The sequence below is a fragment of the Girardinichthys multiradiatus genome, chromosome 15 (assembly GCF_021462225.1).
Source record: "Girardinichthys multiradiatus isolate DD_20200921_A chromosome 15, DD_fGirMul_XY1, whole genome shotgun sequence".
NCBI classification, from domain to species: domain Eukaryota; kingdom Metazoa; phylum Chordata; class Actinopteri; order Cyprinodontiformes; family Goodeidae; genus Girardinichthys; species Girardinichthys multiradiatus.
In genome coordinates, this window is record NC_061808.1 from 31675501 (window position 1) to 31687919 (window position 12419).

General features: G+C 39.0%; 1 protein-coding gene across 1 annotated transcript; it reads right to left on the reverse strand.

Annotated features, from left to right (window-relative positions):
• Positions 1–94: 94 nt before the first annotated feature.
• Positions 95–5747, reverse strand: il17a/f3 (interleukin 17a/f3). Its single transcript, XM_047388218.1, has 4 exons — positions 5590–5747; positions 5026–5231; positions 3209–3352; positions 95–1907 (listed from the first exon to the last, which is right to left on the reverse strand). Exons 1-4 carry the CDS (start codon positions 5596–5598, stop codon positions 1778–1780), a joined length of 489 nt encoding a protein of 162 aa, XP_047244174.1. The 5' UTR covers positions 5599–5747; the 3' UTR covers positions 95–1777.
• Positions 5748–12419: the final 6672 nt, after the last annotated feature.

Consider the following 12419-nt stretch of genomic DNA (forward strand, 5'->3'; position numbering starts at 1 on the left):
ATTGTGTATTTCTTCAAATCAAGTGCATGTGGTGAAATGGTGCTTGGCCAAGGGTAACACATTTCAGCGGAAATGAATGATTTGCTGCTCTGTATTATTAGCAAAAAATATATTTAAATCAAATACAGCTGCATAGACATTTTTACCTCTTGTGTGAACAAATATGAATCTGTTTTGATATTGTCAATACAATTAAAACAGAAAGGAAATCGAACAAAGTACAGCAAAGCAAACAATCATAAAATAACAACCATGATATATACTCCACTGAATAACATGTCACTAGAAACTGTTATGTAACTTATCAGTCCAGCACATAAAACAATACAAAGAAATTCAGCAAAATAAATCCTTTTCCTACTTTTAGCCAAAAAAGCCCTTTTTTAAATATCTTAGCCTATTAAGCGCCATCGGGGAACATGCAATTCCTTGTTACGTTTGAAAGAGGATCAGCAACATTATGTCATGAGTATTTTATGTTTAAATGTATGGTTTGCAGTGATTCCTCACAGGGCTAACTACCATGATGACCCACTCTAATCCTCCAAACATTAAATATGTCAAGATGGCTCTAAAATTTGGCTTTTGTTGCTGAACATGAGGCAAGTTCTTTATAAGCTGGCCTATTAGCTGAAGGTTATAGCATCTTAAATAATCAGTTTTTATTTCCACCATCACATTTGCATCAGATGGATATTTACACTGATTTCTATAGTTATGAAAAATGAAGGTGTTGGCTCATGTTGCCCAACAACTGGGCTAAGATAAATACAGACTGGAAAACAAATCTTGTAAACGTATCTAGCCAGAGAAAACTAAAGAAATAAAGCAAAAATATTACAGTAAGAAAAAAATGGAAATTTCAGTAAAAACTACTTAATTGATTTTTACACGGCCTTACTTTTTCATCACAATGGCTGGATACTCTAATCTTCTGTTTTGCAGTAGGCTTTTATCAAAGGGCAGCACACATCAAAATGATCAGATGTGCGTCAAAAAAAATGTGCCCCAGTTGTTTTCTATCAATCAATCTTTATTTATATAGCAGTACTACACACAAAAGACTGACCAAGTGCTTCACAGGTAAAATAAGAAAATTATAAAAGCTACAAGCAATAACACACAATGTCACAGTTTGAATAGATAAAAAACTAAAATAATAACTAGCCTAATGCTGAAACTTCCCAGAATTAAAAGCCAATCAAAACAGATGAGTTTTTAAAAGTTATTTAACATTACTCAAGTTAGGGGCGCGGCGCAGTCCACAACCCATGTATATCCTTGACGCAGCTGTGCCAGCGCCCCACAGACCTATGCTGCCAGTCTTCTCCCTCTCTACAACCCACTTCCTGTCTAACTACTTTGGAAAAACAAAACAAAAAAAAAGGCCAATAGTGCTGCAAAAAAACATAAAAAAAAAAAACATCCAAGATACTGGTGGACCTTATGATTGAGTTCTTGGAACGACTAAAAGTAGTTAGTTTTCAGATTCCAGCGTCCTACAAGGACTGTGTTTATGTAAAAGTTCAGGGAGGTAAGACGGTGCAGTAGTTCAGTCTAGTGGTAATAAAATCATAAATGACACTTTCGAGGACATTCTGAGGCTTAATTTTGTTCATCAACCTCAAATGATAATAGCTAGACTGGACTGCTGCACTGACTTGCTTAACAAATCTGAGATCAGTGTCGAAAAATAACCTGTGTTGACTAAAAAGTTACAGACAGTAGATCATATGAATGATATGTGAGACCGGAGCATTTGTTGGATGTCCTGTGATTACTGTTGTGGTATCACACTGGGTCTTACACAGGTACAACCAACCGTGATCTCTTCAGTCCCCAGCATAAAAACATACTTCTTCTTCACCTTCTTCATTGGTTTTTTGTTCTTTCTTTCCTTTCTTGTTCTGTAGAGGGACAGAAAAAATATAGGGGAGCTGATAATTGCTAGTTATGTATATTTCCAAATAAATTTAGCTTGCTTGTTCTGAACATTGTCTGCTGTTAAAAATCAGACAGAAGGTCCCTGGTTCCAATTTCACATCTGGGGTCTCACTGCTTGGATTTGCATGCTCTCCCTAAGCATGCATGGGTTCTCCCTGGGTACTCTGGTTTCCACCCACAGTCTAAAATCATTACTGTTAGGTTAAGTGGTTACTTTACATTTTCCTCAGGTATAGGTGTGTGTGTAAGGTTGTCTGTCCTGTGTGTATTTGTTTTGCCCTGGCAACCTGTCCAGTGTGTACCGGCCTCTCATCCCATGACTGCTGGAGATAGGCTCCAGCCTCCTAATGACCCTGCATGGATAGGTGGGTATAAACGATGGATGGATGGATAGAAACAGGTATAGTAGAGACATTAGTCATTTCAACAAAATCTAATTGTTTCCCTAAAGCTTTGAGGCTAAACTCAGCCAAGCCTTAGCATAATAAAGAAGAACAGACTCCTGTTTTTCCAATACAGCTGAGGCTACAGTACTAAATATATATGATATGGAATAAACAATTTGGACCAAAACGCACTGTGGAAAAACACAGAATTTTAAAAACATCTTTTTCTACTGTCTTTAAGACATACAGTTATTAAACATGTCTCTGCAACATTGTCTCTGTTACTGAGACTGCCCATAATGAACAGACTCTTTTATGCTGTTTAGATTCTTATCACGCAATGCGAATGGAATGCTCTCTGTTTCTCACAGAACCTTTAGCCAGAGGCATTAGGTGTTATTTTTAGGAAAATGAAGACCTCAAAAATGCAGCAGGAAAACAACTACCCTTACAACAAAGCTCAGTCTGGGATTATATGTATAAAAACATAACACAAAAGCATTTACAGATTTATACCCAAAAATAACAGAAGGCCTTTCAAACCAAAAATGTTGGAAAATATGCATACCCATAGTAGTGCTGGTACTGTTTAAACAGCATGTGTGTCCACTGGGTTGGGTCTTGTTCTGTTTACTTTGATTTATCTGAAACTAGTTAGGTTGCCATTTTAAAATCATCTAAACATCTGATGCTGCTAGATTTTAAAACAAGTGTTTATTCTCAACAGATGTTCCCAATTGTTTTTCTCCACCCTGCTTCAGCAGGAAATGTGTTAAAACACAGAGAGCAATTCCTTTGAATTTATGTCCCTAACCTTCTAACATAAGTATTTTTGGTGCACAGATCTGTAAGCTTTAAACTAAACCACAGAGGCTCACCTGTACAGAACCAGGACCTGATATTTGATGGGTTTTGCCTCCAGAGTTGCATCCTCCCCTCCGTCCTGGAGGTTCAGACAGCCAGATGTGCTGCAGTTGGCCTGTAAGATCTTCTCAGGCAAACGGAAGGGGTTAAATGAATCTCTAGAAGGAGAGAGAGGGGAAATTTATCAATCATTCAATCAGTTTAAAAAGAAACATTTTATAATGATTTATAAATGGGCGATGTTCCATTAAGTCATGAGTTTAGAATCAGAATCAGAATCAGAATCAGAAAAGCTTTATTGCCAAGTACGTTTTTGGACATACAAGGAATTTGTTTTGGCGTAGTCGGTGCAATACAGTACAAGTTAAACAGTACAAACATATCTACAATATAATATAAATATAAGAAAAACAAAATAGTCCCAATAACAAAAAACACAATCTCGTAGTTTGGAAACTACCTATAACTCGTGTTAAGACAGCAGTGTTTTAACAATACAACTGGCAAGCTATGAGCCACATTGTCTCTAAAGCTGACTGCAGGCTAGCAACCCGAGCACATAGGTGGCGGCCGTGGCGAAGGTGGCAGGGGTTCGTCTTGTAACCGATGGGTTGAGACCCCCGCTATGTCTGTCTCAGTCGTTGAGTCCTTGGGTAAGACACTTCATCCGCCTTGCCTGCAGATGGTGGTCAGAGGGCTCGGTGGCGCCTGTTTATGGCAGCCTCGCTTCTGTCAGTCTGCCCCAGGGCAGCTGTGGCTACAATGTAGCTCACCTGTGTGAATGTGTGTATGAATGGGTGGATGACTGAATGTAGTTTGAAGCACTTTGGGGTTTCTGGGGACTTGATAAAGCGCTATACAAGTACAGGCCATTTACCATTTTACCATTTACCATAGCCCAAATAATTAACCAGCGAATGCAAGCTGGAAAAACTGACAAAGAGGTGAATTTACCAGGATCCCATGCCGCCTCATGCCTAGCCGTGTACTAAATGAAAAACTACTGTCAGAGTACCTGAGAGCCATCCTTGCCAATAAACTGTGGCATATGAGACATAAAATGTGAGATGAGAGCAAGCCTTAAACAGTGTCTTTGTGATTCAGAGAGAAAAATCAGCAATACAAAAATCTGATTCAGAAGCAAACCAAGAAGCCCCTTAAATTCAGATGTGGCAAAACCACACGGGTGGTTTTTTCTCAATCCTTTCAATCTGTAAATGCTTCTAACTGAACGCATGTGACTACAATTGCCCTCCACTGTGTCTTTTCGCCTGTATAACAAACAGAAAAGATCTAAAGCACAAGCAAAACTCCGCATGCATAAAGCGGCTAAATGGGGTCTAAAATAAAACATTTGCCGACCCAGCTTTTTATTTTGGAGGTTTTGGTTTTACTTGTTGCAATAATAAACTTCAAGTCATACAGATGAGATTAAAATTAGTTCAAAACATTTCAAATTGATTAACTTGTAGAAAGATTTTGCTGTCTTTGTTAAGAAAGGAATGAAATGGACATCTTGGTAATTTGAAAATCTCTAAAACTAACTGAAATTAAAGTTATTAATATCAGCTCATGCTTGCACCCTTTCTTTAACCCTGACAATCTAAAGAAATATAGCTACTGTCACTGGAAAAATAACTTTAAAAACCGCATGTTGTCCAACAGATGTGGGCCATCTGCTAAGGCAAAATACATTCATGCAGCACTATGTCCCAAGCAAACGGCACATCATCATTTTCAGATTTCAGAAGTTCTAATCTTAGACCAAACATTCAAACATTTCAGCCCTGGGAACTGTAAAGCAATGCAGCGGCGTGTGGTGTTTCCTCACATGTAGGTCCACGGTGACAGCGACAAGTTGCCAATGTTTGATGCAGATCTGAAGGAGAGGTAAGAGTTCACTGAGGGATCCAGAGTCAGTTTCACAGTTTGTCGCCTCGGTCTGAGTTCCTTTCCCAGCTGTACCGAAACCACCCGTTTTTTGCTGGCAGCTGGAAGCACTGAGGCGAAACTCAGCAGCAGAAAAACTCTCGTCACCTAAAAAAGTGAATGAAGAGAAATATGAGATAAGGGCTGTTTCAACATGTTGTATAATGCAAGACATTAAAAACATCTATGCAGTTTCTGGCTTCTTTTAACCTCTGATTATAGTTCAAATGTAATTGGATTAAAAATTAACAAATGTAATTTAATGCCTTAGAAGTTAAATCAAAAATCTCGAACCCAGTCAGTTTTAAGACAGGTCTCTTGCTACAACTCATTTTCCAAACTTATGCAGAAACAGTAAGCTATTCCACATTAACTGTGTTATGTCATATAACCCTAAATTTCACCCTGTGAAAAGATCTCCTGGTGTCTGATGCGAGACAGAGATAAGTAAAGCACTTTGACTCACCAGCAGCATGACTGTGTCTTCTCAGTGTTACAGCTTCGACTGTGGCGCTCCCATGCAGCCTTACTGTGCTCAGGCAGTGTTTATATGCAGACAGACCATGTTGGTGTGTGCGCTGCCAAAAAACAAAGAGCATTTCCGCTAGTCTTTAACAGATTTTGAAGATACTTGACTTTGTTTTTCCCTTCTTTGCTTGTTGTCTGATTTTCTTTTTTTTTTTAGATCCACCTCAATGTGTTCCCCTCTCATTTCATTGGCTGAGCATGCATTTTTTTACATTAAAAAACATTAAGTTCCCCTGTGGGATATTTCAAAGCTAACAAATTCTCGAGTCAGTCAAAAAGTGTGAAAACCTACAGACTCTTCACCTACAGACCTTTTGTTGTTTGTTTTTTTCAAAAGTTGACTTCTTGTTACCGGCAAAAAAAAACAAAAAACTGACCTGTGTAAAGAAAGAAAGAAAATGTAATTCAAGCTTCAAAATAAATGATTCATTTCATTTGCAAACAGGTTTGCAAATGATCACCCGCATCTTTAAACACAGCGCAAAACAGGCTACTTTTTCAATCCATTTTCTTTCTTTCAGTATGAACTGATTGGATTCTTTTTTTACTTTGATTAAACTCAACTCAACTTCGAATTCTTAATTTTTTCTAATTACCTGCATGAGTCATTTACAAGGAAAGCTTGTAGCTACACCTACGCGCTACTAATGCAGATTTTACAATGTAGGTCAAGGAAATGCTGACAGAGCTTCTTGTAATAAATCAGCATAACTCCAAAGGCAAACAAAGTGATAACATCTTCTCGCCTCAAACATCATATATGAGTAAGGACTCGACAAACTGGAGCACAGCTGTTCTGGACAAAAGAGAGACATGTTTCTCAGCTACAGGCAGTTTAGCACCTTTAGCCCCAGCTACATGAAATATTCAAAGAAAATCAGATAAATGCATAATAACATTGAAACAGGTTTTAAATAAGCTCCATAATCAGCTTCTCCGGGTATAGTTTATCGAAACTAAAGAAGAAAGAGATGAGTTTCCGAAAGCTTTTACATTCTCATTGAATAAACCTATACTCAACTCATGCTTTATAGTGCCTTCAAAAGTTTTCAAATTCCTTATTTTTCACATTTTCTCATTTTGCAACAACAAAAGCAATGAATTTTATTGAGGTCTTAGGTCAAAACAATGTAGTATATAAATGTGAAGTAGGAGAAAACTGATTTAGCTTTCCATAAACTTATTTCATTTAAAATCTCAGTTATAACTGTAAGTCTTTTTGGGTATGTCTACAAATTTTTTACTCCTAGTAAATTCTTTGGAAAACAGCTGAAGCCCAATTAGATGGCCTGTGAACAGCCTCCATGTGGAGTGCATGACAAATAGTTATGGCCAACAGTTTTTCCCACCTGAGCTCTGGATCACCGTATGGTTCATTCAGAGTTCTTGGCTATTTCTTTCATTTTTCTGAGGGGTATCACAGTAAAGGGGGCTGGATATACATGTATTCCACACTTCTCCAGTTTTTATTTGTAGAAAACTTTGAAATCAATTAATCCTTTTCCTTCCACCTCTCTTATTTACTATTTGTGTTGGTCTACCGCATATAATCTCATATCCCATGTAGGAAAAACAGTCAGCACTGATCTCCAATGAGTCCAAAGCATCCAGGAACACCTAATATAAAATATGGAAATCACTGAATGATGTTATCTGGTCACAGCAACTTTTTAATCACTTTAACCGCACATAAAATTCCTTAAAAATTATATATTTGCTGGTATTCTATTAAACTATTTTGCTTAATAGCAAATGCATAAAAAAACCAACGGAAATGTACAAATGCTTGCAAAAATAAATAAGAAAAAATTTATATTGCGGTTCTCTTAATTCATAATTGTTGCATTATAAGGGTTTACAAATTGAATGTGGCCCTCGGAGGATCGACTTTCTAAAATTTGAAATAGCCCCCGAGAGAGAGAAGAAAAAGGTTTCCAGTATTAGCCCTGGAGTTGCTCAACACTGATTTGTTTCTGAACAGCTTCTCCACTTACAGTTGGGGCTTTTTTTTTCATAAAGTCAAGATATAACTTACTAGCATTCTTAAAGCTAAAACTTAATATTTACAAAGGTTTTGGAGATGTATAGCTTAATTTAGCTAAGCATTTCAACAGGTAGACTGAGTTCTGTACAAGAGCTCTTTATTTTACACTTTTTTGTTACTTTTTTGCAAAGCCTCGGTGACCCGTCCCCCCCTTGGATGGGTTGTACTGGAATTCTAATTTCCCCTCGGGGATCAATAAAGTATCTTTGAATTGAATTGAATATAATGCTGAGATTTTACCCATTTGTACAGAAACAGAAGTGCTACTTGACCAAACCTGATGCTAGTTAGCTTAGCATAAGAGTACGCTAAGCTATGCATATATATATATATATATATATATATATATATATATATATATACAGTACAGACCAAAGGTTTGGACACACCTTCTCATTCAAAGAGTTTTCTTTATTTTCATAACTGTGAATATTGTAGCTTCACACTGAAGGCATCAAAACTATGAATTAACACATGTGGAATTATATACTGAACAAAAAAGTGTGAAACAACTGAAAATAGGTCTTATATTCTAGGTTCTTCGAAGTAGCCACCTTTTGCTTTGATTACTGCTCCGCACACTCTTGGCATTCTGTTGATGAGCTTCAAGAGGTAGTCACCTGAAATGGTTTTCACTTCATTCAGCTGTGTACTGTACACAGCTGAATAGACTGTTAGAATTTGTATTATGGCAAGAAAAAAGCAGTTAAGTAAAGAAAAACGAGTGACCATCATTACTTTAAGAAATGAAGGTCAGTCAGTCCGAACAATTGGGAAAACTTTGAAAGTGTCCCCAAGTGCAGTCGCAAAAACTATCAAGCGCTACAAAGAAACTGGCTCACATGAGGACCGCCCCAGGAAAGGAAGACCAAGAGTCACCTCTGCTGTGGACGATAAGTTCATCCGAGTCACCAGCCTCAGAAATCACAGGTTAACAGCAGCTCAGATTAGAGAACAGGTCAATGCCACACAGAGTTCTAGCAGCAGACACATCTCTAGAACAACTGTTAAGAGGAGATTGTGTGAATCAGGTCTTCATGGTAAAATAGCTGCTAGGAAACCACTGCTGAGGACAGGCAACAAGCAGAAGAGACTTGTTTGGGCTAAAGAACACAAGGAATGGACATTAGACCAGTGGAAATCTGTGCTTTGGTCTGATGAGTCCAAGTTTGAGATCTTTGGTTCCAACCACCGTGTCTTTGTGCAGCGCAGAAAAGGTGAACGGATGGACTCTACATGCCTGGTTCCCACTGTGAAGCATGGAGGAGGAGGTGTGATGGTGTGGGGGTGCTTTGCTGGTGACACTGATGGGGATTTATTCAAAATTGAAGGCATACTGAACCAGCATGGCTACCACAGCATCTTGCAGCGGCATGCTATTCCATCCGGTTTGCGTTTAGTTGGACCATCATTTATTTTTCAACAGGACAATGACCCCAAACACACCTCCAGGCTGTGTAAGGGCTATTTGACCAAGAAGGAGAGTGATGGGGTGCTGCGCCAGATGACCTGGCCTCCACAGTCACCTAAACCCAATCGAGATGGTTTGGGGTGAGCTGGACCGCTGAGTGAAGGCAAAAGGGTCAACAAGTGCTAAGCATCTCTGGGAACTCCTTCAAGACTGTTGGAAAACCATTTCAGGTGACTACCTCTTGAAGCTCATCAACAGAATGCCAAGAGTGTGTGGAGCAGTAATCAAAGCAAAAGGTGGTTACTTTGAAGAACCTAGAATATAAGACATATTTTCAGTTGTTTCACACTTTTTTGTTCAGTATATAATTCCACATGTGTTAATTCATAGTTTTGATGCCTTCAGTGTGAAGCTACAATATTCATAGTCATGAAAATAAAGAAAACTCTTTGAATGAGAAGGTGTGTCCAAACATTTGGTCTGTATACCTTTTATTGTTCCTAGAAGATGGACCATTTTCTTGGTTTATTCTCAGCGTTCTGTTGAGTCATTGAGTTGGCTGTCACTGTTTGGGATCAAAGGCAGAGCTGAATTATCATGTACCCCATATTAACCTCAACATTCACTTCTAGTCGATGGATTTTTATCTCCAAAACAGCCAATTTCTGCAGAACTTTGTCAAAGTCCTCTGTCATGAAGGAAGGCATCTTGTGCTGATTAGTTGGTGTCGATTTAGGAGCACAGCACCACTTTTTCCTACTAATATGGCTCCATGTCCATTTGCTTCTTTGTCTTTTACTCTTAATGTTCATTCTCAGGATAATAGGACGGGTTGTTCATGTCAGCAAGTGTTTTCATAGCATGTGTGTCTGTGAAACATGGATTTATGGGGTATCTCTTAGCTAAACACGGACTCAACACTGGAAGCAGAGGGGTGCTACTTCATCATCAGGAGATGTGACAGATACTACTCACCAGTTAGTGTATACTCACAGTATTCTCTAATGTTCACCAAACAATTGACAGCACAATCACCAAAAATCACAACCCCTCCATACATTTTATTGTGCTAGAAGCGTAGGAAGGTAATTTACCATACAGGTCCTTCTCAAAAAATTAGCATATTGTGATAAAGTTCATTATTTTCCATAATGTCATGATGAAAATTTAACATTCATATATTTTAGATTCATTGCACACTAACTGAAATATTTCAGGTCTTTTATTGTCTTAATACGGATGATTTTGGCATACAGCTCATGAAAACCCAAAATTCCTATCTCACAAAATTAGCATATCATTAAAAGGGTCTCTAAACGAGCTATGAACCTAATCATCTGAATCAACGAGTTAACTCTAAACACCTGCAAAAGATTCCTGAGGCCTTTAAAACTCCCAGCCTGGTTCATCACTCAAAACCCCAATCATGGGTAAGACTGCCAACCTGACTGCTGTCCAGAAGGCCACTATTGACACCCTCAAGCAAGAGGGTAAGACACAGAAAGACATTTCTGAACGAATAGGCTGTTCCCAGAGTGCTGTATCAAGGCACCTCAGTGGGAAGTCTGTGGGAAGGAAAAAGTGTGGCAGAAAACGCTGCACAACGAGAAGAGGTGACTGGACCCTGAGGAAGATTGTGGAGAAGGGCCGATTCCAGACCTTGGAGGACCTGCGGAAGCAGTGGACTGAGTCTGGAGTAGAAACATCCAGAGCCACTGTGCACAGGCGTGTGCAGGAAATGGGCTACAGGTGCCGCATTCCCCGGGTCAAGCCACTTTTGAACCAGAAACAGTGGCAGAAGTGCCTGACCTGGGCTACAGAGAAGCAGCACTGGACTGTTGCTCAGTGGTCCAAAGTACTTTTTTTGGATGAAAGCAAATTCTGCATGTCATTCGGAAATCAAGGTGCCAGAGTCTGGAGGAAGACTGGGGAGAAGGAAATGCCAAAATGCCAGAAGTCCAGTGTCAAGTACCCACAGTCAGTGATGGTCTGGGGTGCCGTGTCAGCTGCTGGTGTTGGTCCACTGTGTTTTATCAAGGGCAGGGTCAATGCAGCTAGCTATCAGGAGATTTTGGAGCACTTCATGCTTCCATCTGCTGAAAAGCTTTATGGAGATGAAGATTTCATTTTTCAGCACGACCTAGCACCTGCTCACAGTGCCAAAACCACTGGTAAATGGTTTACTGACCATGGTATCACTGTGCTCAATTGGCCTGCCAACTCTCCTGACCTGAACCCCATAGAGAATCTGTGGGATATTGTGAAGAGAACGTTGAGAGACTCAAGACCCAACACTCTGGATGAGCTAAAGGCCGCTATCGAAGCATCCTGGGCCTCCATAAGACCTCAGCAGTGCCACAGGCTGATTGCCTCCATGCCACGCCGCATTGAAGCAGTCATTTCTGCAAAAGGATTCCCGACCAAGTATTGAGTGCATAACTGTACATGATTATTTGAAGGTTGACGTTTTTTGTATTAAAAACATTTTTCTTTTATTGGTCGGATGAAATATGCTAATTTTGTGAGATAGGAATTTTGGGTTTTCATGAGCTGTATGCCAAAATCATCCGTATTAAGACAATAAAAGACCTGAAATATTTCAGTTAGTGTGCAATGAATCTAAAATATATGAATGTTAAATTTTCATCATGACATTATGGAAAATAATGAACTTTATCACAATATGCTAATTTTTTGAGAAGGACCTGTATATGGTAAGGATAAACATTTTCACCATCTGGCTTAAAATGTGATGAAAATATTTGTTTTGTCCAAACTCATCAAAATTCTAGAAGTTTTTTTTTATGCACTTAATATAAACAAATGAATACATGTAGCTCCTAATTACAGGGGGAAAAGCTCCACCTTGCACTCACCTATAATTCACAACGTGGGTGTGCACGATCTTTCGCCGCTTTACTGCTTGAACTAGGCAATCCTGTGTGGATTAAACAGGTTCTGTTTCAATTTAGTTTATTTATATTGTGCCAATTCCCAATAAAGTTGTCTTTACAAAGTCAATTCAGTCGAATTATACAGATTCCAAGTCATGTACAGACATTCAAAGCGATTCTAGTTATCAAGCAGTGCAATCAGATTCAGTTAATTATTCAAAGTGGTTAGAAGGTTAGGAAACCCAGCAGATTACATCGAGTCAGTGACTTGCAGCCTTCACTCCTCCTGGATGAGCAGGTAGAGACAGTGGACAGTTGTGTTGTAAAATGGGAGTTTTTACTCTCTTTCCTCCCTGTGCATCACCGGGTCCGTTTCTGTCCAGTTCCGAGACCCAACCAGTAAAACCAGCAAAGTATTT